The following is a 27759-nucleotide window of genomic DNA, read 5'->3' on the forward strand; positions in this document are numbered from 1 at the left end:
TACCCCAAGAGGCTTGCAGCTGCAATTGTCGCAAAAGGTGGCTCTATAAAGTTTTGACTTTTTTTTGGGGGGGGGGGGGGGGACTTATGCACACTCCAGATTTCTGTTTTTTTCCCCCATTTTAATTATTGTTTGTGTCACAATTTAAAAAAAAATATATGCACCTTTAAAGTGGTAGGCATGTTGTGTAAATCAAATGGTGCTAACCCCCCAAAAAATCCATTTTAATTCCAGCTTGTAATGCGACAGAACAGGACAAACACCAAGGGGGATGAATACTTTTGCAAGACATTGTACCTATGTAAAGGCATGGATAAAGTTATTTTTGCAGTTGGCCTCATTGCATATGTATTTTTATGAGTCTCCCTTTAAAATTCAGAGAGTATTTAAATGGATCATGCAACATGATTTACTAAGGTTTGCGTTAGTCAATTTACTGCTAATTGAGGAATTATTTAATGCTGAAAAAAGCATGTCATAATTATGCAGAGTTGTTGAGAGAAAGACTGCATGAGTGCACAGGTTTCTGTCAGAGCAGAGTTTAGCGATCGTGCATGCAGAGATTGAGGGTGCACAGAAGATAATCTTGTTTGTTTAGATTAAAAATATTTTCTCTTGAAGATACAATTTATGTGTTTGAGAAAGTCCCACTGCATGCTCAGGAATGAGGAACAAAAAGAGAGCATGTTCTGGAAGGGAGACAGTTTTCACCATCCATGTTAATTTATTTGGAATGCCAGACGATGACATTAACAGAACATAATGATTGCCAAGGCATGTTATTCTGTACCTGTTTGCAACCCTACATTAATTTGCACTGCCCTTAGTAGCTTGCAATTATCTCATCTGGGTCAGCTGGGATAGGCTCCAGCTTGCCTGCGACCCTCTAGAACAGGATAAAGCGGCTAGAGATAATGAGATGTCATTATCTCTAGCCGCTTTATCCTGTTCTAGAGGGTCGCAGGCAAGCTGGAGCCTATCCCAGCTGACTATGGGCGAAAGGTGGGGTACACCCTGGACAAGTTGCTAGGTCATCACAGGGCTGACACATAGACACAGACAACCATTCACACTCACATTCACACCTACGGTCAATTTAGAGTCACCAGTTAACCTAACCTGCATGTCTTTGGACTGTGGGGGAAACCAGAGCACCTGGAAGAAACCCACACGGACACGGGGAGAACATGCAAACTCCGCACAGAAAGGCCCTCGCCAGCCACAGGGCTCGAACCCGGACCTTCTTGCTGTGAGGCGACAGCGCTAACCACTACACCACTGTGCCGCCCCGCTTGCAATGGTCATTATTAAAATGAACTGACTGCATCTGTGTTCATTAATTTGCACATTGTTAGTAGATCACCTGCAGAATTGGCCACAATGACTGTTGTTAAATGAGCTAGTAAAAATAACATATGTTTGAACTGAATTAAAAGTTCTCATGACCTTGACACCAAAATCACCAAATTGGTAGACTATAAAAGGTTTCACCTTTATCATGTATGTGATGCCTGTCCTCCCTTTTCCCAGTCATGTCTACTCAGGAATTGAGCAAGTGAATTCAAGACCCTGAGTATAGCTTTCTAATCACCTGTAAATCTGCACCATCATTTTGCAGTTGGCCTTCTTGCATATGTATTTGTACGAGTCTCCCTTTAAAATCCAGAGAGTATTTAAATGAAGAGGAGCTCCTATGCACTGCCCTCAAGTCATTACACAGGTTGCTTTTTTTTTTTTTAATAGGATTTAGATCTGAGCCATTACAAAATGTTGAGCTTCTTCTGAACTCATTGCTTTGTTGATTTGTATTTGTACTTTGGCTCATTATCATGCTGGAAATGAGAACTTCATCTGTAGCTGGCGAATAGAGGCCTGCAGGTTTTGTGCCAAAATACATTGGTATTTGGTGCTATCAGTGATTCCCTCAATCTTGAATAAACTCCCAGTCTCAGCTGAAGCAGGCCCATAGCATGATGCTGCCATCACCATGCTTCATCGTGGGTAATGTGGTTCTCTGGGTGATAAGTTATCTTATCTAAACCTGTCCTTCAGAATTATGGTCCAAATATTCTTCCTTGGACTCATCAGATCATAACTCATTTTGCCACATGGTTTGGGGTGATTTAGATGGACTGGAATTATCAGGGCCCAACCAAGCACTGCAAATACATATTGTTTCCATAAGGACACTGCACTGATGTCACATAGCGAAGCTGGGCTGCAGCAATTACTTGGTCATTTGTCCCATGCCTGCAAGGAGTTCGGCTTAACCATCAGCCTGAAGACCAACATCATGGATCAGGGTGCCGATTCTGCCCCAGACATAGTCATTGATAACACCCATCTCAAAGTTGTAGATACCTTCACCTACCTTTGGTCCACTGTATCAAGCTCCCTCTTTCTGGATGCAGAAGTGGGAACGAGGATTGCCAAAGCTGCAGCTATGTTGGCCAGACTGAACAAGCAAGTATGGTATAACAGCCAGCTGACTAAGAACACCAAGCTAAGCGTTTACCAGGCTTGTGTACTCAGCACTCTCCAGTATGGCAGTGAGTCTTGGATTACATATGCCAGACAAGAGAGAAGGCTCAACAGCTTCCACCTCCACTGTCTCAGACGCATCCTGTTCATCAAGTGGCAGGACAGAGTGACTAACACAGAGGTACTCCAATGTGCTGGCATCCCCAGTTTGCCTGCTCTCCTCCACCAGAAACAACTCAGGTGGCTTGGCCACGTGCAACGAATGGAATCTGGACACATCTCGAAGGACATGCTGTATGGTGAGCTTTGTGGGGGCTCGCATCCAGTTGGGCGACCACAGCTTTGCTTCAAAGACATTTGTAAGTGTGACGTGAAGCTGTCAGATATCGACCTCAACATGTGGGAGAGAATTGCAGACAATCGTGCAGCCTGGAGAGCAGCTGTCAAGGATGGAGTTCAGAGGGCTGAGATCATCAGGAACGAACAGCTTGCTGACAAGAAAGCCAGAAGAAAAGCCAGGGCTGCCACTACCTGTATGCCAACCTATTTAATATCCCAGAAACTGGGTACTGTGGGGGTACCCCACTAAATATACTCACAGTTAATAAACTATATGGTTTTGAATGGTGATGTTGGTTTTAATTTGAAATAAAATGATGAAAGAAATAATACAGAAAATTAAATCTTTGATGTGAATACTCCATTCAGAATTTGGCAAAAATTCTGCAAATTTGTGGAAAAATGGCAGCTATATGATAAATGGTTGACTACATCGCATTCCCTTAAAAAGGTTGTAGTCCACTGAAAAGTCTACCGTTATCACTAATTGTATTTTAAGTTGTAACTTTATACACCTAAGGATTGGTGTGCTCACAGAATAATCATAACCGTAATAAAACATCATGCAAAATATTTGATCACCGTTGTAACTCCATTTTCTGCATACCCAAAACCAATACGATCGTGTGTTTTGATCTAAATGGAAAGCTTCAGGGTCAAGGTCACTACCTCACCAAAAGTAGTAACTTAAAATCATATAAACATTTAGTTATAAATCTGTGATTTTTTTTTTAAACAAAAGCTGAAAGTTAGGTACAGAATGTGTTTCTTACAGAATATGTAACAATGGTAGCTGGTCTTGTATGAATTTCTGAGCTATAAAATGAGTTATGGTCTATTTTTTACTGTAGCGTGTTATTTGTGTGCAGGGAAGGACACACATTAACAATATGCATGTGTAGAATGGAATGTTCCACTCCATCAGTTAGAAGTTGATCGTGCTTCCATTTGCGGTCTCTCAGTGCGTTTACATGCACATAGAGAAAATCGAATTTCTGCCGTAGCTCGACTGAAATTGAAGTTCTAAATGCCATGGAAACACCTTAGCTCAGCTGAAATCGAAACGAACTGGATTTCTCGTAATCGAGCTACGCAACCTAGATTATGCGATTGTAGCCGAGCTACTTAGTGCATGTACTGTAAACCCTATCGAGCTACGTAGTTGAGCTACTTACTTCAGCACTGCCCCTTCCAGAAGTGACGAGTGACGAGACCACAAGCGGGAAACACAACAGGCTCGGTCGGCATGACAACAGTAGTAGAAACGTGCACTTCTGGAGCAATAAGGAGATAGAGTTCATGATCATTCAGCTTAAGGAGTTGAATATATATATATCTCATCTCATCTCATTATCTCTAGCCGCTTTATCCTTCTACAGGGTCGCAGGCAAGCTGGAGCCTATCCCAGCTGACTACGGGCGAAAGGCGGGGTACACCCTGGACAAGTCGCCAGGTCATCACAGGGCTGACACATAGACACAGACAACCATTCACACTCACATTCACACCTACGGTCAATTTAGAGTCACCAGTTAACCTAACCTGCATGTCTTTGGACTGTGGGGGAAACCGGAGCACCCGGAGGAACCCCACGCAGACACGGGGAGAACATGCAAACTCCGCACAGAAAGGCCCTCGCCGGCCACGGGGCTCGAACCCAGGACCTTCTTGCTGTGAGGCGACAGTGCTAACCACTACACCACCGTGCCGCCTATATATATATATATATATATATATATATATATATATATATATATATATATATATATATATATATATATATATATATATATATATATATATATATATATATATATATATATATATATAATCTCGATGCTGCTGTCAGTGCTTAATTTGTGAAGTGGGAGGTCCCAGAACGCAGGAGGTGGGTGGGTCCGACAACTCAAAAAAAAAAAAAGGCGGGGGGTGGTTTACTATAACTTTACGCACACACGCCTATTGTGTGTGTAAAAAAAAATAATAATATCAGACATTATGATCTTAGAAAACGCTTTAGTGACGAACAGTTACAGACAGTAATATGTCGTGATATGTTATAAAATATTTTTTATTAGGCTATATGAGTGATTCCACGCTTATGGGTACTGAAATGGGGACATGAACTTATTCACCTAAAACCATTTCTTTTTTTACCATCAGGTCACAAAACATGTAATCTTTAATGAATGATATGTTAAAAGATAACTTTAATTTTCTGAGATGTAATAAAAACATATTTATATGCCAAAGTCAAAGCCTATGAGTTCCAAAATGATGTCTGTTACATTACTTCTGTTACGATTGTCCATCTCGCGTCTGTTACAAATTAATTACAATCTAGCTATATACCATGTTAATCTTATTGAAAGAATGTGTATGTTTATTCTACTACACATGTTTATTAATTATATTTGCTAAAACATCACCTTCCTATGTTTCAAAAAGTAATTCTACATTGTTAAAATTGAGAATATATATGTCCACAACACTTCTGTTACGTTCTGACTTTGGCATATAAATATGTTTTTATTACATCTCAGAAAATTAAAGTTATCTTTTAACATATCATTCATTGAAGATTACATGTTTTGTGACCTGATGGTAAAAAAAAAGAAATGGTTTTAGGTGAATTTTTAAAAATAAGTTCATGTCCCCATTTCAGTACCCATAAGCGTGGAATCACTCATATATTAAATCTCATCTCATCTCATTATCTCTAGCCGCTTTATCCTTCTACAGGGTCGCAGGCAAGCTGGAGCCTATCCCAGCTGACTACGGGCGAAAGGCGGGGTACACCCTGGACAAGTCGCCAGGTCATCACAGGGCTGACACATAGACACAGACAACCATTCACACTCACATTCACACCTACGGTCAATTTAGAGTCACCAGTTAACCTAACCTGCATGTCTTTGGACTGTGGGGGAAACCGGAGCACCCGGAGGAAACCCACGCGGACACGGGGAGAACATGCAAACTCCACACAGAAAGGCCCTCGCCGGCCCCGGGGCTCGAACCCAGGACCTTCTTGCTGTGAGGCGACAGTGCTAACCACTACACCACCGTGCCGCCCCTCATATATTAAATTATATATTAAATTTATCTTCTAAAATAACAGACTGTACTCATATCACAAACGGTTTATTTCACCATTGGAGATCAGATCACACAAGACATGAGTTAAATGACTCATTTTAAGGATTTAAGTAGGGTATTTAAAAGCAGTGCCAGCAGGACTTTGTGGCTCAGTTGGATAAGGGGCCATACTGTAAATCCAGGGATCCGGGTTCGATTCCAACCTGCGGTCATTTTCCGAGCCCTCCCTGTTTTTCTCCTGCTCATTTCCTGTCTCTACACTGTCCTATCCAATAAAGGTGGAAAAAGCCCAAAAAAGAGAATAATTTAAAAGCAGTGCCAGCAAACATAAGTGCAATCAATTCAAGTAACAGTTAAGAAATAAAGGGTTTACAAAACAAGTTGGAGAATTCATTTAAAAAAAAAATTAGTAAGCTTTCTTGTTTTTTTGCCATTTTTTCCACAGCGCAAGCTAACGGCTACAAAAAACCCGGTGTTCTATTGAACGGAAGTATACACCCCATGTCCCTCCCTCTTCCCCTTTCGCATAGATTTTGTGGATGTTATAGGAGAGAAATCAACAACAGATATCAAAATCAAAACCGAACACTAAAATTTTTATTTACTTATTTAATTTATTGTTTGATTTTTTTCCCTTTGTGATTGTCACGGAGGTGATCTGATCCTTTTAAACAGTTGTCGGAACACCGAATGAAATGAAAATAGCTGCCGGATCCGACAACGGAGGTTACAGATCTTGTTCTGGCTCAAATTAAGCTCTGGTTGCTGTCCTCGTCGTCGTTCTTCTTGTGAACACGGAACTGATAACTTTGTTTATACTCTTGAATAGCTCTTCTTCATGATGACAACCAGAAGTGTACCAACACGATGGGGTGTGTAGCGCCACCTGTGGCTCGGGTGCACAATGTATCTCACACAATAGCTCGATTTCCTTGTGTGCATGTAGGATTGGATTTCTCTGGCACCCCTGCTGGGACCCTTAGCTCGATTACCGACAGTAGCTCGATTTGGATGTGCATGTAAACGCACTGAGTGTTACACGAGTGATCTGTTCAGACGTTAATCACTGAAAAGGTGAGTTTTGACAGTTTTATTTTGTTTTAGTCTTGCAGTATAAGGCAATAGAATGTTTCTTTTTCATCTTACTTTCATATTTCGTAGTGTTTGCATATTTTTGGCCAATATTTTGCAACCATGGTCAATTTAGATAGAACTTTTGATAGAATCTACGGCCAGTCATTTTGCCCCGCCCCCACCTCGCGCTCCGTCCGGTGCGGTAGTGATGTCCTGCTGCTCGTGCACCGCAGCAGAGACCCGCGCGACCTTCAGCCGGTACAGTTGCTGTTTTTACCACCGCCGTTATTCTCATATTTCCGGTGTATTCTTGATTTTTCCATTGTGTCCTATTTCGCCATATCAAATACCCAAAATGAATATTATTATTCATATATAAATGAATAATCAATTCAGTCATCATAACTTGCCATTTTTAACCCAAGCAATCAAAAAGAGGAAACTTATTCAATATTTTCACTCATCTGTGAAGGAGGGGCTTTAATTCTTCATGATGTAGTTATTTTATATGTAAATCAATTTTACAAAAGCATTTGAATTGTAATCAATAATATTTTCCACAGTGGAGGCCAGATAAAGCAAGATACTCTCTTTATTCTTATTAAACATGACAAAAGAAACATTGAGTGTTAGGTAAATGCAAAAAAAAAAAGCAAAAAATCAGAAAAAATTTTGACCATAATGTCCCAGATGAGAGACCAGTTTCTGAGACGGACCCACACACACTTACTGGATATGAGCAATCACGCGTTCTGATTGGCTACTCTACTACTAGGCCATCAGTTGGTGGAGCATTTTGCTGAACTAACCAAGGAAGAAAAAGAACCGTACTTGAGAACAAAACCCCCCAAAATACAAAAAAAAAAGGAATAAGAGTATTTGATGAATGTATCTTTTTTATTTTTCAATAATTTTTTATTATAGCTTTTCACAAATTGTTACTGTCATTTCGCCGGTTTGTTTACATTTTAAGTGGAAATGATTTTGTATAAAGTTTTTATTCATCAAATTTGGAAAAAAATAATGCTCCATTTCTCAAAATCCAGTGAATGCAGATATAATAAGACGGTTATTCCACTCAATCTAGTCATGCATGGCTATCCGTCTCGTCGGCTATAAGCTCATGCATGACTCAATTTTGTGTAAAAAAAAAAAAAAAAAAATATATATATATATATATATATACATATATATATATATATATATATATATATATATATATATAAAATGCACTAGACCTTCTCGTCTGGCCACCCTACCCCATATAAGTGAAGAAACCTAAAGTCCTTCCCACACCTCGGGTGCATTGGGCAGTGCCGATCTCCGTTTCCTTCGTCCTTGGCTTCTCGCCTATACAGCTAGGGTCACAGTGGGGGGGCCAGTCCAGGGCCGTAACCAGGATTTTTCAAATACCGAGGTCAAGCATGGCTGACAGCACCGAAGGGCCCCCCCGGCACAACTTAAATAAATAAATAACAAACCAAGGATAGATTTGGTGGTGGACACATTTATTTTAACAATTCTACAACTGTGGCACCATAACTGTGGTGTTTTATCTGACATAAAAGTAGAAAGGTAGTGAACTCGAACTGAGTATACATACCTAAAGTACCAGTTAAAGTATTGGCATTATTTACACTGCAGCATACACATGACAGAAAGGGTGTGAACTGCTGAATTATAAGCTTTAGTATTACACCTTATAATAATAGTGTGTGTGTGTGAGAGAGAGAGAGAGAGAGAGAGAGAGAGAGTGTGTGAGTGACTGAGAGTTTGTGTGTTATTTGTTGGTGTCTGTATGTGTAGAGACATTCTGAGCAGTAATGTAAAGGCATCAGTCTATCTGGCTGTCTTGAATTGAGATCCATTTGCATGCATTCTCTGAAACACAGTGTTCTCACCATTGCCTGTAATGTAAGTTTGGCTCATAACACATTTACTTCAACAATTCTAAAACTGTGCCATCATAACTGTGGAGTTTTGTCTGACATAAAAGTCAAAACTGAACTGAGTGTATTGCTCAGCTACCTGAAGTATTGGCATTATTTACATTTCATTATCTTAAATTATATTAGAATGTAGGGCTATTAGTTCTGTGTGAAGACTGTATTAGAGTGTGTGAGAGTGTATTATTTGTGTGTGTGTCTGTGTGAGTGAGTGAGAGAGAAAGAGAGAGTTATGAGAGAAAGAGAGAGAGTTACTCAAACAAGCCCGTTTAGTCAGCCCTGCACAGGGCTGCCTGTGACAACGTAGTTTTGAATGTTTCTTGAAATACTAACTAAAATGTAATAGGCAATGACAATGAAACGTTTCCCCTTGGAAAGTTGGCATGACACCGCTGAACGGTCTGCCACTGCACTGACAATATTTTCTCACCTTCCCTCCTTCTCTTTCCCTGCTCTTCTGTTGGCTGTCCAAACCTTAATTTAGTTTGCTGCAACGTTTTCATTTTGCACTCAGGTAAAGCTCTATAATGCGATGTGACTATTAGCCTACATTAGGTTAGGTAGGCATATGTGATAGAGCATAGACTACACTCTGCCTGTTTTATCCAAAACCCAACTTCCCCGGCCGACACTAGTATAGGCTACGTCGCGTGACGCTGCGTTAGACACGGCAATGATAGAGATAGAGGCTGAGAGATTTCAGATGACATTAGACAAATGTTAATTTTATTGGGGGAAATACAGATGACATGTGGATGTGGACGCTGCGTTTTACATTGATCACTGCTCGAATTCAGCGCAGACCAATTTTAAATTTCTGAAAAAAATACCGAGGACATGACCTCGGTGTCCTCAATGGTAGTTACGGCCATGGGCCAGTCCTCTGGTAACCATGAGAATTTGTCAAGTGAAGAATATGAGAGAATTACACATGCATGGAGTGACCAGTAGGGTGGCACAATGGCACAGTGGTTAGCACTGTCACCTTGCAGCAAGAAAGTTCTGGCTTCAAGCCCAGTGGCTGGTGGGGGACTTTCTGTGTGGAGTTTGCATGTTTTCTGTCTGTGTGGGTTTTCTGCTCTGGTTTCCCCAAGACATGCAGTTAGGTTAACTGGCTACTCTAAATTGCCTGTGTGCGTGTCAATGGTTGTTTCCCAAGCCTGGAAATGGGAGGGTTGCAGCAGGAAGGGCATCCAGCATAAAACTATGCTCCAATTAATATGACATGATCAACAGGGTCCACATGGCAGTGACCCCACACACGGTGGAACAAGCTAGAAGTCAGCACAGAGTTTCCAGTACTGGCCATATATTTCTGCAGTTTCTTAAAATGTTGCCATATGTCTCTTGGCAGCCTCCCTGATAAGTTTTCTTCTTGTCCATTCACCTGTTTCGGAAGGACATTCTGTTCTTGGTAATGCCACTATGGAGCTCAATTTTACCTACTTGTTAATGACGGCCGTCACAGTGTTCAATTTTATATCTAATGTTTTGGAAATTAAATTTGTACCCCTCTTCTGATTGATACCTTTTGACAAGGAGATCCCGTATATGCTTTGTAAGCTCTTTGTGGACCATGGCTTCAGAAATTGGATGAAACCAAGATGTCAGGAAACTCCTACAGAAACAGCTGGTTACTCAAAACCACTTTATTGATAACAGGTGCATGATAGTTACTTTTGAACATGAGTTTGAATGTGATTGGTTAATTCTGAGAGCAGTCACGTGCCCCATTATAAAAAGGTGTGCATGAAGCAACAAGCTTAATGTAAGTTTGAAACCAAATTTATCAACTTAAATATAGTACAGGCATTACAGTTTAGTGAAATTTAATGGTGCTGCATGTGACAGTGTCCACTGGTATTCCATCATTAAGATAGATGGAAGAATCCTTCTGTATAACCACACATGCAGCCTAGCCAGCAAATTATGACTATCAGAGGTTAAATAGCCTTAAGAGTGGAACAATCACATTGCTCTCTCTCTCACTCTCTCTCTCTCTCCTCCTCCCTCCACAGCTTGTCATTTTCTTGAGAAACCAGAAAGCAACACCACCTCTTTCCTGCTCCATACTGAGCTGATAAACTTCACAAAGCACCATTACGTTGCAAAGTGCTTACAACGGACACTCTTTCCATGAATGTTAAATAAATGTCTCCTTCCAAAAAGTCACCACATCAAAGTTAAATTTTATTGTTAAGCAATTTTATAAATAAATATATAAATAAAACGTTCTGAGTTATGCCGTTTTACAAATGCAAAATCTCTGACCAATAAGGTTCAGGAATTCAGCAGCACTGTGGGATCATGAAAATTTAATATTCAACACAAACATTCTGGTCCTTTCTTTAAACTTTTGCTTTTCTACACTTTGTTCTTGCTATGACTTATGTCAGGTTTAATGTCTTGTGCATTTTCATCATCATCAATCATCATCCACAACATACAGATACACAGATCCATTTTTTTTTTTTTGAGTATCAATCGATTCTAGGCCCCCCACACACACACTTTATAGCCTACCCTGAGGAACTGGACAAAATAAGGGCAGCAATGTCTCAAACAAGTAATAAGCATCCCGTAATTGAGATAAATTATGTAATACTGATCTTCCTTACAGCTCCTAGTGGCTGCAGCTCCACATATTCCATGAGGACATTTACTCAGGCAGTACTTCTCAACTCCAATGAAACACTGGGAATTCACATCTCTGTTCTACTCCAAACGGGTCCACAATGTGACAAAAAAAAAAAAAAAACAGCTAATGAAAACAGAAGCTGTCATACAGTCATTCGTCATCAGTAAGTACTTTTACCTGCTTAGTGTTGTACTAGATCTGGAGCCAGGGAGCAATTAATGTGAGGCAGGAATGCACCCTGGATGGGATGCATGTCCATCGCAGGCTACCATGTACAGACATACATTCACACACACATCTAGGGGCAATTTTACATCGCCAATCTACTTACTTGGATGTTTTTAATAGGTAGGAATAAGCTAAAGAATCCATGGGAAACCCTTGTGGACATGGGGAGATGTTGTTTACCTCCTACTGCAACACACTCCATCACCATGCAACAATATTATATTTAAATAAATTGTGTCATTGCCACAAGATGGTCAGAAACAAGAGCATGGAGAGCTAGTTGACGAACAGTTTCACTTGTTCCTGAGCTCTACTGAACTTGACCAAGTTCAAAGCCAAAGTGTGGGATAAAAATGGGTCAAGTGGCAAACCATAGCAGACCTTTATGCTCTAATTAAAACCTGAAAAACATCAGACAAGACAAGAAAATCAATGGCCTCTAATGTGACAGTGCTGGTTTTACAAGCATGTCCTTGAGAGCAAGTGGCTGGAACTTTCCCCAAAGGCCAAGGAACCAAAGGTTACACCGTTCCTGGTTATATTGGCCATAGATCTAGTTGTAAGAGTGTCCCTTTGACATTTACTAACAGATATTTAGCATTCATGTTCAGTAACTGCTTTATCCTGATCAAAATGTGTGCAAGGCAGGGAATACAGTATAGCTGACAGACCAGTTGATCATAGCATTTAGCATATTTCCTACATTTGTATGGACACTTATCTGCCTAACACTCATGCTATAATACTGGTCATATCAATGCCAGCATCCAGGACTCCTGCAAGTGGGCAATTATTTTATTTTCATTTCTCACAAAGCAAATCAGGTGGCTGTGTTTCAAGTCAAGTCAAGTCAACTTTATTGTCAAATATGCTATACATGCTCGACATACAGCACAGATGAAATATCAGTCCTCTCTGACCCACGGTGCAAACAGGCAATGCAATAAATAAAAATAGAATAATTGAAAAGAAAAAAACCCAATATAAACAGTATAAACACTCTAGATAGGAACTAGATAACACTCAAACAATATAAACAGTATAAACACTAGATAAGAACAAGACAGACTAAACACTCAGACAATATAAACAGTGTAAACACTAGATAAGAACTACACACAGACTAAACACTCAAACATACAATATAAACAGTATAAACACTCTAAATATGAACTAGATGTAGACTACACACACACACACACACACACACACACACACACACACACACACACACACAAATTGGTTCAAATAACCAAACAGTCAAGGGCACTTGAGGTATAGCAGGTAAACATGAAATAAACAGTATAAACAAACTAGCAGCTGTTAAGATGAGGTAGTGCGGAATAGTGCAAACGAGCGAGGTAAAGTGAGATGTGCGGTAAAGTGAGATGTGCAGTCCCTGAGTTCAGTGTGTTAATGAACGATGAGATGTATGCATGTATGTATGTGTGTTGGGGGGGGGGGGGGCTGTGAGGATGACATGTCAGATGCTGAAGGGGGGTGTGCGAGCAGAATCTGTGGCAGGGGGCAGAGGGGGGAGGAGGGGCAGAACAGGGAGGGAGCTGAGCCTCCTGATTGCCTGATTTTAACTTATCGTAGTGTTTGAAGTGCTAATCTCCAAATATCTTCTCTGTCCTAATGCACATTTCACACAACTGCAATTCATAAATTCTTGAATACTTTGAATCCATTTATAAATAATAAATTCCAAAACATACCTTCATATTGAAAGCAAGTGAGAGGAGCTTGCCTGAACATGTATTATTTTATCTAAATGCATGTACAACACAGGCGATTGCTCTAAGACAACGAGGGAGGCTCAGCCTCCTCTAAAAATGACGAACATCATGTAGGATGAATTGCGCTAGGCTTATGTTATAGCCGACCTTATAACATTGCTATTTCAGATCCAGAATCATAGAAATATGTGCTCAATCGAGGTCTGCGCGGGTCGGATTTTTCAGTCCCGCTCCCGCCCGCGCCCGCATTGTGCAGTCCCACTCCCGCCCGCGCCCGCAAAGAATTATGATTTTCAGTCCCGCCCGGGCCCACAAAAAAATTATGATTTTCAGTCCCGTTCCCACCCGCGCCTGCCATATTTTGTCCCGCTCCCGCTCGCAAATCCCGCATGATGCAGACGTTCGCGTTATTTCTCAAGAAAGTTCTTGTCTTGACACAGCGTGATGGTGCCCCGCCCCCTACTTTGAGTGGATTTGAGCATAAATATCTACAGCTCACGTTCGTTATTATTTACCTTCTTTCTGAATTCAGCATGTAGTGTCTCTAATAATAATTAGTGCTGTCAAGCAATTAAAATATCTAATCGCGAATCGCACATTTTTATCACATGAGAAACCATTGTAATTCTCTGATCAGCATAAAAAAGTGAACGGACTTGCTTTGTACCAATAGTGTTTTTTTTTTTTTTTAATTGCAAAGCAGAACTAGTAAGAGAAGTGAATTGATTTACTTGTTGCGTTAGTCTACAACTTTAATCAGAGAGACAGATTACACAGTGACGGTAGGGCTTGACTCAATGCTATCCCAGAAATCCTTCCTGTAATATGCAAATTTGGCCGCCTCTGATTGGACAGCCAAATTTGCATATTACAGGAAGGATTTCTGGGATAGCATTGAGTCAAGCCTACCGTCACTGTGTAATCTGTCTCTCTGATTAAAATTGTAGACTAACTCAAGCAGTAAATCAATTCACTTCTCTTACTAGCTCTGCTTTGCAATAAAAAATAAAAAAAACACACCCACCATTGGTACAAAGCAAGCTCATTCACTTTTTTATGCTGATCAGAGAATTACAATGGTTTCTCATGTGATAAAAATGTGCGATTCGTGATTAAATATTTTAATTGCTTGACAGCACTAATTATTATTAGAGAGACACTACATAACTCAATACGTAACTCAAGCAGTAAATCACTTCATTCATGGTTCTCTTGCTAGCTGGGTGTGAACTGTGAGTCATTAGAGTGATCAAAGGATTTCCCGTTAGGGTGATCAATGGCAAATTTAAGATGCCATTCCTCACTCAATCTGGCAATCTGTCTCTCTCTGTAAATTTAGGCATCTTAAAATGTTTTTATTAATGCCAAATAAAATATCCAGCACAAATTATATATGATAGACACAAATTAATAATTTATAAATTTTAGTTAGTGGGACTGCAGCTTATCACCGCTCCTGCCCGTGCCGCATATGTGCACTCCCGCTCCCGCCCGCACGCGCATATGTGCACTAACGGTCCCGCCCGCACCCGCAATGAGCTTTCAAAATTTGTCCCGCGCCGCACTGCTTTGCGGCGGGTCCCGCGGGACTCCCGCGGGAGTGCAGGGCTCTAGTGCTCAACCCAACTACAGTGCGAAATCATTCCGTTATAACTTTCCCCAGTTCGCCTAATGTGTGCGTGAGTTTTTCCCCCTCGTGACAGCACGATGCAGCCCAGCCTCAGTGGATTGGGAGCTATGTGCGTGTCAATCTCAAAATGCAAGACGATTATTGGGCAAATACTGCGAAAATGCCCGTCCACGGAGTCTCACGGACTCCCAGCCTCAATGGACTTCAACGGCATTTGGGAGCTATGCGCTTTTCAATATCAAAATGCAAGACGATTATTGGACAAGTACTGCGAAAATGCCCGCCCACGGACTCCGAGCCTCACATGGGAGGGACATGGCAGTTTCCGCGAGGAGACTGGTGATTGGTGAAAGCAGCCGGATATTTTCTTTGATTGACAGCTCGTTTGAACTATAGACAAGCAGCGGTACAGTGTTGCCAGATTGGGGGGTTTCCCGCCCAATTGGGTGGTTTTAAGTGCATTTTGGTGGGTTTTGAACATATTTTGGGCTGGATAACGTCAGCAGTATCTGGCAACATCAGTTCAGTCCCATGCGGATTCGTAAGTGCTGTGGTGCATTGTAAGAGATCAGCTTACATTTCGATTTCATTCATTACATACAGTTTCTACCAGCTTTTTTAGTTTGTATATATTTTCATTGTAAATAAAGTGTAAATATAGTGTTGTCAAGTTTGCTATCTTAGTTCCAGAAATTTCGTTTATTTGAGTGACTGAACTTGAACTTGAGGGGGCTAGTCAGCTAGCAAGAAAGCTGCGCACGGATGCCAAGCATTGCTGATTTAATTTTGGCGAAGCCATTTGCCAGTCTTCCTTTCAAGGAAAAAATTAAAATTAAAGAGCAGGGTAGACCAACGCCTCAAATTGACTTGGTGAAAAATGTAGGGAATAATACTCGTTCCTTTCAGCTCTCCTGGTACGAGAAAGTGAATTGGCTAACAGCAAGTGACCCACATCAACAACAGTAAATGGGCTACTTTAGTAATATGCCATGGATGGACCAAGAATCTATTTAAAATGTTTATGCTGAGTATATTATATTGGACTATATGTTTTTCTGGATATGAATTAAACACCGCTACAATTTGGAAAACATTTTTAAACAACAGGCCACAATTTTAAAATATAAAATGTTAAAATATTCCCCCCCCCCCCCCCCAACACCACCATCATGTATATTGGACAGTAGGGTAATGGGCCAAAAGAACCTGTTATTTCACAGTTTGTGACCCTGCCAACAATCAGCCAGATCAGAGGCAAGAGTATGGGCAAAATTGATGTGTTTTTTCTTTTAAAATCTGGAAATATCGTAACCGACCAGCCTCCCCTGTTTGAAAGACTACCAGCCGCCACTGATGTACAACTGTGGTGGGTTTTTTTTTTCTTTCCTGGCTTTTCTGAATCTCCCATGGCACTAACCTGAAGAACCATTCCTACACCCCTCTCATGTACTTTGTCACATATCATTGCCTGAGCTGAATGTCAGGTGTCATGGGGTAGAGAGCAGGTGCTTGGGGTATTGGCCAAAAGTGACAGCAAAGAGACAGAGGGCTATCTGATCAGAGAGCAAAGCAGAAAAGGCAAGTGGGACACAAAAGAAAAGAGGAAAAAGAGAGTGGGGGAAGAGTGAAGGACAGTGTGAAAGAAAAGAGATGGAAACTTTTGTGCAGAAAGTGGAAAGAACAAACAGGGTGAGTCTAAATGGCACAGTGAGATAAGAACAGCAGTAGGGATAAGAGATGTGGGAAAGTAACAGTTGGACAAAAAAGGCTCAATGATTGAAGATCAAAAGTCTGAAATACTACAATAACCATCTCTCTCTCATTCATTTATTTGCCAAATTCAGTTTTTGCATGGCCTTATTTTCTCTCCACTGAAGGAAAGAGAGAAGCAGTATTGGGGTTGATCATTAATGCTGCAGTTGTGCTGATGGGCTCTATCTGCTGAAACAATGCTTGCCTATTTTTTCCACTAGAATGCCCACATCTGCTGGGTGTCCAGAACACTAAAACCCTTGATCACGCATATACAGCCCCTACCCTCAAACATGCACACAAAAACAGCTTTGGGATCCAGTTTGGTCTGGTCTGGCCCATATTGGCTAACTCTCCAATGAGAATCATGCTCACAGATGTGGATGAAGCTCTTCAGCACTTTTTTCTTTGACAGCAATTGAATAAGTGACTGTATTCGGAACACCAAGAAACAAAAAGGCATTGAGACTTGCGAGCAGCAACAGCTTCTGAACTGTTGCCTCCTAATTTCAAGGAGCTATTCAATGATCTTTGTGCACAAGTCAGTAGAGATGATTTGCTTATCATAAAATGAAATTTGATTTAACTTGTAGATTAAAACCATATCACTGTCAGGCAGCAAAAACAAGGTCATTACTACTAGATATGAGAGATATTACAGAGGAAGCCTTTATTTATCACATATTATAGCACAGTGAAATTCTTTTCTTTGTATATCCCAGCTTTTTAGGAAGCTGGGGTCAGAGCACAGGTTCAGCCATGATACTGTGCCCCTGGCCTTGCTCAAGAGCCCAACAGTGGCAAGTTTGGTTTGGACACACATTCTAAGGTTCAATTTTTTTTTCTTTATTTTTATGAATTCAAAGACACTTCATGTCTTAAAATAATGATGGATGTCATTTCTCCTAGTTGAGTGGTTCTTGACATAATCTGGATTACTACAGTTGTGGAATCGGGCTATTTACTGTAATTTTATTATTTACTTTTTGATCTCGAATGTATTAAGGCGGCAAGAAATTGTACTAATTAACTTTTGACAAGGCACATGTTAACTGAAAAGCATTCCACGTGACTACCTCATGAAGCTAGTTAAGATAATGCCAATAGTGTGTGAAGCATCAAGGTAAACAGTGGCCACTTTGAAGAATCTAAAATATGAGATTTTTTAATAACACTTAAGTTTACCACATAATTCCAGATATGTTCCATATGTTATTTCATAGTTTTAATGTCTTCAGTATTGTTCTATAATCTAGAAAATAGTTCAAATTCAGGATTTGTTTGTTTGTTTGTTTACATGTATTGCCATTTAAGCATCTATGGCTATTTCATGGCCAATACAGGTAATAAATATCACATAAAATTAAAACCAATAATGAAATAAATAAATAAATAAATACATCAAATACGTTTGTACACATCAATGCACTTCAAAAAGTTTAAAACCTTTAAAGGTGAAACCTTATTAAAAATGTCTAGCATTGTGCTTTCTTTAAAAAACTTCTGCCTTTGTATTCTAAGAGCAGGGCAAGACAAAATGTGCTTAATTGATAAGAGATCACCACAAAGATCGCAAAGTGGAGGTTCACCTCCAGTTAACAGAAAACCATGTGTTAGTCTAGAGTGTCCAATTCTACCCCTTGTGTAGACAACTTGGTCATGTCTACATGAAAAAGATTGAATAGTCACTTGTTTCACATTAGTGCATATTTCTTTCAGCTTGTTGCCAGCACAGTTAGTCCAATCAGCTTGCCATTTGTCACTTATGTAGGAAGAAAGAACAGGTCTGATATCAGAGACAGGGATTTGGCATTCAGAAATCTCTTCATTCAGGGCTCCTTTAGCAGCATTATCTGCTTTTTCATTACCAGTCAAACCCACATGGCCAGGGACCCAACAAAAAATAATGTCCATACTGATGTTAGTTAGGTATTCCACTTTTTCAAGTATGTTGACAATAAGAGGGTGGTCAGTCTTTAAGAACTCCAATGCCTGTAGGCATGATCTAGAATCTGTGCAAATCAAGGCTTTTTGCAGTTTGGACTCTTCAATGTATTCAAGACTTAAGAGCAAGGCTTGGGCTTCGGCTGTAAAAATTGAGCACAGATTTGGGATGCGTATTCCACACTGATTAGAGGCGACTACCATTGCTGAGGACACACAGGTATCAGTTTTTGAGCCATCAGTATAGATCGGAGTGTGCAAAGGGAAGCGCTGTCTTACATCAAGGAAGTAACTCTGGTACTCGTTTGGGTGTGTGTTAGATTTCTTTCTGTGACTCAGGTCCTGCACAATTACAGGTTTTCTCAAGGTCCAAGGGGGAATGGAACAAAGGGAAGAGGATGTTAATCCATCCAGATCAATATTCAGATCCTGAAGGAAAGGTTTAATTCTTAATCCGAAAGGTCTGATAGACTGCGGTCTGGCTTCATAAAAGTCCAAATACTGTGGCTGAAAGACAGTGGGGTATGCCGGGTTATCTCTGTTCCCTTTGATTTTGACTGCATATTGAAGTGCAAGTTTCAAGCGTCGCAATTTAAGGGATGGTTCTCTTGCTTCTACATAAAGACTCTGCACTGGAGAGGTTCTAAAGGCCCCTAGGACCAGTCTTAAACCTTGGTGGTGAACAGTATCCAGCATCATAATGTAAGATTGTCTTGCTGATCCATAGACAATACTGCCATAATCCAAACGGGATCTCACAAGTGCTCTATACAGGCGTAGCAGTATAGTCCACTCTGCCCCCCACTTTGTCTTTGCCAGTACCTTTAAAATGTCCAAAGATTTAAAACATCTCTTTTTAAGAGTCTTTATATGTGGAATAAAGGATAGTTTATTGTCAAGTATCAGACCAAGGAATTTAACCTCTTTCACAACTTGGATTGTGGCACCTTCCATATACAGCAATGGGTCATGATGTAAAGCTCGAAGTTGGCAAAAATGAGTGCAAACAGTCTTGGACTTGGAGAATTTGAAGCCATTTTCAATGGACCAATTGCTGATTTTATTTATGCACAGCTGGAGTTGCCTTTCGATTATACTCATGTATTTTCCTCTATAGCAAATACAGAGGTCATCAACATACAGGCTGCAAAAAAGATTTGGGTTGATTTCCTTCACAATACTATTGATTTTAATACTGAATAGAGTGACTGAAAGGATGCTTCCCTGGGGAACTCATTGTTCTTGCAAGTGTGGTGTTGAGAAAGTTGTACCCAATTGAACTTGAAAAAATCTATTAGACAAAAAATTTGAGATAAAAATGGGCAGACGACCTCTGAACCCCATGTAATACAAGTCCCTTAAAATGCCATATTTCCAAGTAGTATCGTATGCCTTTTCAAGGTCAAAAAACACTGCTATAACATGTTCCTTTTTGACAAATCCATCCCGTATATAGGCCTCCAATCTAATAAGATGGTCCATGGTGCTCTTTCCTTGCCTGAAGCCACATTGAAATGCACTCAAATGTCGTTCTGACTCAATCATCCACACAAGTCTTTTATTCACCATTCTTTCCATAGTTTTGCATAGGCAGCTGGTTAATGCAATAGGACGGTAATTGGTGGGATCAGTATGATCTTTGCCGGGTTTTGGAATGGGAATCACAAATGCTGTCTTCCAGGACTCAGGTATTGTTCCTGATTCCCAAATCACATTAAATATTGCGAGGAGATGAAATAGCACAATGGACGGTAAGTGTTTCAAGAATTGATAATGAATCATATCAGGGCCCACTGCAGTGTCATGACAGTTTCTTATGGCGCATAGGAGTTCATCCATAGAGAATGGCTGGTTGTATGGTTCGGTGTTGTCTGATAAGAAATTCAGGGCTTTGGCCTCCTCCTTTCTGCGCATGGCTTGAAATTCAGGATTGCAGTTTTCCACAGAGGAATTCTTTTCAAATGTCTCTGCAAGTTTATCAGCAATGTCTTGCTTGGATGTCAAAAGGCCTGTGTGACATTTTAGATGTTGAACTCTTGCAGTTCCCCCTTTAGTTTTCATCTTTCTAATAAAACTCCAGACTTTTTTTGAGGATGCATCCCTTGTAAGGCTTGAAACATACTGTCTCCAGCTTTGTGATTTTGCATCATTCATAGTTCTACGTGCTTGGGCTCGTGCAATTTTCAATCTGGTGAGATTTGCTGTTGTTGGGTGCTTGTTGAACACCCTCTCTGCCTTTTTCCAGGCATCAATGGCCTTTTTACAATCATCATTAAACCATGGGTTTGACCTGCGGTGGGGCTTTCCTGAAGTTTTTGGGACAGCTTCCTCTGCAATAGAGATCAACGTTTTAGTGAAGTGAGCGACTGGATTGTCAATATCTTGGGGCACGTGACCCAGTAGGACATCACAACGGTAATGAAAGAGACTCCAGTTTGCTTTTTGAAGTTGCCACCTTGGAGGTCTGAACTGTGCATCTGTATCAGTTGATGACATGATCAGGGGGAAATGATCACTCCCACATAAGTCATCCAGTGGTCGCCAGGAAAAGTCAAGAAAAAGGTCAGGATCACATATGGATAGATCAATTGCTGAATATGTGCCATGGCCTGGATGTAAATAGGTAAAAGATCCATCATTCCAGAGGCATAAGTCAGTTTTAGTAATGAAGTCCTCCATAGCCTTGCCTTTAGCATTTGAGGAGGTCCCTCCCCATGCAGGATTATGAGCATTAAAATCTCCTAAAAACATATATGGAGGAGGCAGTTGTGCCAATAAATTGTCCAGGTCCTGCAAGGTTACTGTGACATCAGGTGGAATATAGATTGAACACAAGGTAACTACCTTATGAAGTGTTAGTCGTACTGCAACTACTTGTAGATGGGTAGTGACTACAAGATGACTATGAATTATGTCATTTCGCACTAATATAGCTGCCCCACCAGAGGGACACTGAACATTTGGACCATAAGCATTAAACATTGAGTAATTCTTTAAAGTCATAGTGTGGCTTAGAGCTAGGTATATCTCTTGAAGGCAGAAGGCCAAAGGATTAAAAAGAGCAGCTAGTCGCTGCAGCTCAGAAAAATTGGCTTTAAAACCACGACAGTTCCATTGAATAATATGGTTGGTTATGGTCATGTGGGGAAGATTGGAACAGGACCTTTGCTCCTACTTTTGGGGGAGAAGCTCCGGCTGCGATGGGTTGAGGGTTCCTTCATTTCCACATCCATAGAACTTCCATTCCTGACTTGACTCGATTTAGGTTGGGAAGAATTAGTAGTTGATTTCTTTTTTTCTTTTGACGGTTGGGATGATTCCAACATGACCGAAGTTTGGCTGGCAGAAGACTGGGAGTTTGTTTTGTTTTTACTGGAGGTTGATGAAGATTTATTTCCACTGATCAATTGTGGTTTGTCCTTATACATCCAGGTGAAGTCTGTTTGACAGTCAATTTCCTTCATGGTGGGTTTTACAACAGAGGCAAAGGACTGCTGGAACTTATATCCACAAAACCCTTCCACCTCCTTTCTTGCTTGTGGATAACTTATTTTCTTTGTAACCCTAATTCTTTGAATTTCTTTTTCTTTTATCCAGACTGGGCAGACCTTTGATGAGGCTGGATGGTTCCCTTGACAATTGCAGCACTTGGGTGGTCTTGTACAAATCGGTTCATGGCCATCTTCACCACATGTACAACAAACTGGTTTATTTTTACAACTTGCAGAGCCATGGCCAAATTTCTGACAGCTAAAGCATCTCAAAGGGTTAGGGATATATTTATCCACTTGTACACTTAAATATCCAATCAGGAGTTTTCCAGGAAGATCATGGAGTTTGAATGTCAGGATATAAGTACCAGTTTTAATGATTTTATCATCTCTTTTTATGGTTATCCTCTTCACATGAGTCACTCCTTGATCTTTTAATTCTGTGACTATATCATCTTCTTCCATATCATGGAGATCCCTAGTGCGGATTACGCCTTTGCAACCGTTCAGATGGGGATGAGGGAGGGCCCGCACTGGGACTCCCCCTAAACTGTTGCAGTGTAGTAGATTGTCAGCATGGGATTTTTTAGAGCATTCGATCAAAATTTGACCGGATCTTATTTTTTTAACATCCTTGACAGTCCCTGCTATTCCTGAGATTCCTTTCTGAATTGCAAAAGGGGATAACTTAGTGAGGGGCATGTCTGGCGTCACAGATTCCAAAACTATAAATTTAGGCCAAGTATTGGATTTGGAAGGGTAAATCAAAGCCATTTCAGAAGCGTCATCCGAGTCTCGATCCATGAATCTTTTCTTATGGGGTTGATAAGTAGCCATATTTTGTATTGAAACATTCATCGTCTCTGCTCCTCACCCTCCTCGGAGCCCAACTAGGGGATGCACAGCGCTGCGGTTCTCCACCAGATATGCATCAAGGATACAGCGACGGTATACTCGAGTGAATTAAACAAAAAGGTTCATATCACCCGATTGACCCTCAGCCAGAGTCTCTGGAAAAATAAAAGCATGGTTCCAAAAATATTCCAGAGAACTTTGACCAGCCGATTGATTGGATCGGGCCCTTCCAACCTCCTGTCTAGGTGAAGTAGGAGCCAAAGCACTGTGTTGGATGTGTGGAAGTCGCAACAAGCCACATTCCTCAAGAACCAGGCATTCTTCCTCCACCGACACAGGTCGCGACTCACGGCAAACAAGTCGCCCCATTTGTCGCCTCTTACGAACAGCAAGGGGGTGCTGGGGACCTATTCTACCCCGGGTCCCCACGGGGGGTTCAAATTCAGGAAAAAAAGGTAAAAATAAATAAATAAATAAATAAAAAGTATGGGTAGGGGTGTCCAAACTTTTGACTAGTACTATATGTACTGAGTTTCATATAATCAATCATCATGTCTTAATCTTTATGGTGAAAAAAATGACAAAGAAACTAAAGTTAAAACTGGGTTTTTATTTTAGGAACAGTGCTTGTTTTGCTCAACATTTTAGAAAAAAAAACACTTCTGAAGTTATATTATCTGTATAATAGAATTTAAAATAATATGATTCATAATTATCTGGACTGGATTCTGTTCATCATTCGGCTTGGAGGTTCAGTATAAATGCCACAAGCTGTACTAATCACTGTGATCTCTATCAAATGATTGGCTGTCATCTGCTTCCAGTGTGAAGACAGAGACACAGGAGCATTTTTATAAAAATGAAATAAAACGAAATTAAATATAATTTGCTTATCAGATCTATTTCAATCGGTTTGTTGGTATTCAGGTCAGGGCATCCAACTTCACTCCCACAGCAGGGTTAAATAGTGCAGTGCTACCAAACATGCTTATTTTGTAGGCTCAGACATAACCCACATATCAACTCTTGCCAGGTGACAAGCTTGAAGTCGATGAAACTTTCCGGTACTTTCCACTTGATCTATTGCAGGGCAACAGAGCCTGACCGATACAGAATTTGCTGCCATAAAGTCCATTCGAGAGAATCTCTAGGGATATATGGCCCTTCAGGGGCAAGGGACACTTGGTTGAAGGGTTGTCATTCATCATTTTGGCAAGCCCAACTGAGACCAGTCTAAATTCAGCACGCCTCAGGGGCAGACACCAGGCACTGAAACAAGTCACTGTCGCTGAATATTTGCAAGTGCTGTCAACAAACAGTAACAGTTCATTCTGGGCAATGCACCAAATTGCTTACCAGCAAGTGAGGAGAATTCTGAGATACAACTACTTACAGTAATCATGCAGTGTACACAACTTCTTGTCTAAGCCTTAGGCATTTGGTTTGGCTGATTTGTTGACAGTAGCTGGCTGGTGCCATTTATTTCCAGTAACCAGAATGTTAGCAGACCTCATATGAGCAAAGACATTCAGAAGCACAAATAAAAGACCAAACACCTGCAGCTAACACATGTCCACCAAATCTCACAGTTGAAAATTATCTGTCCTGAAAATGGACACTTTAGCATTTCTTTTGCTTTACAATAATCTGAAATCCTGCGTTAGGTCACTTTGTCTGCAGCCCTGCACTCCTGATTATCTAAACCAGGCTAACATTTAGAGTAGAGCTTTAATCCAGTGATTAGCTGTGATGTGACTGTCAATTCACAGTAAAAAGCAATCATAATAAATGTAGAAAATGCAGAATGGGAAGAAAAAGAGGTATTGATTAACTCAGAAAAGCATTCTGCATTCATTTCCATACCCATCGCTCACTTTTCCCACTCTTTCTGCCTTTTCACTTTTTCTGTCTAACTGCTTTTGCCCCCGTCTTAGGTACATACTCCTAATTAACTGACTGACATGGGCCATTTATGCTTTTGTATGATGAATATTAACAGTGCCACAAGCATGTGTAATAGGAAAGAAAATACAGGATGCACCTGTCACTACCATGTTGAAAACTGGAAGAAATATGGCAGTCCCTTGAATGTCTCCATATGTGCATATTAACAGAGTGGAGACAATGTAGTGTACTCATGTTAGCGTGATTTTTTTTTTTTTTTGAGCGAGTTGATTTTGCAGAGAGAGTATTAGTGGAGTTGAGGGCAGGAATGCAGAAGGCATCATGGAAAATCCTTTGCCATTCAAAGAAGATTCTCGTATTTTTGCCTTCAGGCTGCGTGTCACCACTCGGTGCTTTCAACTGTGCTGACATCTAAACTGCAGCAGCATTAATTAATGTTCCATCACAATGGACACATTCTGAATTGCACCTAAAACATTAAGAATGCTATATTTCTTTTCTATCCATTCTTTCACAGAGGCATTTTTCTCCAAATATCATCTGATGTTCACTGACCATGACATTCATTTTCAAAGGAGGATGCCATAATGGATGCTTTTCACTCATATTATAAATCAGGTTTTTGACCTGTCACTGCTCAGCAAGACAATTCTCATGCAGCTGCAGTGATCCAAGCTTAGTTTGGTCCTCTTAAAGCCCATCATTCATTCTCAGAAAATAAAGTATATTATTGTCCCTTTAGGGGTACAAAGGCTTGTTACTGGGGCAGTACTCACTAAGGTACTTATTTTTACCCTTTATATACTGCTTGGGAACATACAGTACCTGTCAAGTTTGGACACCTTTTTTTTTTTTATTATTGAAGAACACTTTATGCCTTAAAGTAATGATCAACTATTGTTTCTCTTTACTTAGCTGGATGGTTCTTGACATAAACTGGATTACTACAGTTGTCCAACAGGGCTATTTTATGTATCTTTATTTACCATTTGCTGTTTGATGGTCTCAGATGCATTAAGGAGGCAAGAAATTCCACTAATTAACTTTTGACAAGGCACACCTGTTTATCGAAAAGCATTCCAGGTGACTACCTCATGAAGCTGGTAAGATAATGCCAAAAGTATGCAAAGTGCCATCAAGGTAAACAGTGGCTATTTTGTAGAATCTAAAATATCAAACATTTAAAAAAAAAAAACTTTTGTTTGCCACATAATTCCATATATGTTCCATATGTTACTTCATAGTTTCGATGTCTCTGATGTTGTACAATGTAGAAAATGCTCAAAATGCAGCAAAACCTATGAATGAGTAGGCGTGTCCAACCTTTTGACTGGTATTGTATATGCACCATTTTTGGCCTTAAGAAGGCCCACATAGTTATCGTGACTTTCAATAATGAGCACTAGAAGGTACATTAGTGTTGACTGTACCTTGCAGGACAGAAATGGATTCCTACTGTATCTCAATTCCTGACAGTGTTCATACTTTATTCAGGGTTTTGATTTGTGGTTCCTACCACTCAAACACCTGCAGCCTAAAGCAGCAGGACATTGTCTCACAAACTGTAGCAATATTGTTCATTATACAGGCAATCAAACACACTATCCTCCCTGCTGTGGTCCTACTGCCATACCACACAACACTGGGGAAATGCAGGCTGCCTGCAATTTGCCCAAGAAAACACATCCGGGGCCACCATAGCCTGAGTGTACACGCACGTGCGCAGGCGCACACACACATGCATGCCATATACATGAAATATCAGGCAGAAGACTGGATCCAGAGAGGCATAATAGTTAATTCTCAGTCTGGCATGAACAAGATGCTTGAAGAAACCCCAGGGTTCTTACCTAACTGCATCTCCATGATACTCATTTTGTTTTCAGCAGGAAAGATGATCTTTGGAGGTTTGTCGGTCAAAGGAGCTGCAAAATAAATAAATAAAAATTAAGTGTCAAACAAGAAATTTCAGTCATAAAGAATGAATGAATGAATTTATTTTTTATTTCGAACATGTATAAAAATGTATGTAACTATTTGTACATACAAAAGAAAGAAAATGAAAAAAGTGACCAAAAAAAGAATAAATAAAATAACCAAGAGCTAATACATTACAATACACCGCACATTGTTCGAAAAAGGAGTGGGAAGAAGTACAATACTTTTTTTTTTATTTCCCACCCCTTTTTAACTACCCCGAAATCCAAACTACATTACCTATAAAAATATATACCATATATACACTTCATGAATATCCATATATATATATATATATATATATATACACACACACACACACATATATATATATATATATATATATATATATATATATATATATATATATATATATATATATATATACACATACACACACACACACACACACACACACATATATATATATATATACACATACATACATACACACACACACACACACATATATACACACATACACTTTATAAATATCTATATAAATATTTAGTTACAAAATTAAATATATACTTCATTCCATATATACACTTCATAAATATCCATATAAATATATACTTACAAAAATATATATATACTTTATACCATATATACACTTCATAAATATCTACTACATACCTATCCCTGTAAATATGAAGATATC

General features: G+C 40.0%; 1 protein-coding gene across 1 annotated transcript in view; it reads right to left on the reverse strand.

Moving 5' to 3' along the window:
* il1rapl1b (interleukin 1 receptor accessory protein-like 1b) overlaps positions 1 to 27759 on the reverse strand; it is a 1244729-nt gene that overhangs the window by 421325 nt on the left and 795645 nt on the right. Inside the window, exon 6 of the mRNA XM_060911511.1 lies at positions 26972 to 27046. Within this exon, the coding sequence (XP_060767494.1) occupies positions 26972 to 27046 (75 nt within the window). The remainder of the gene's footprint in view (positions 1 to 26971; positions 27047 to 27759) is intronic.

The sequence above is a fragment of the Neoarius graeffei genome, chromosome 27, assembly GCF_027579695.1.
Source record: "Neoarius graeffei isolate fNeoGra1 chromosome 27, fNeoGra1.pri, whole genome shotgun sequence".
Taxonomy (NCBI): domain Eukaryota; kingdom Metazoa; phylum Chordata; class Actinopteri; order Siluriformes; family Ariidae; genus Neoarius; species Neoarius graeffei.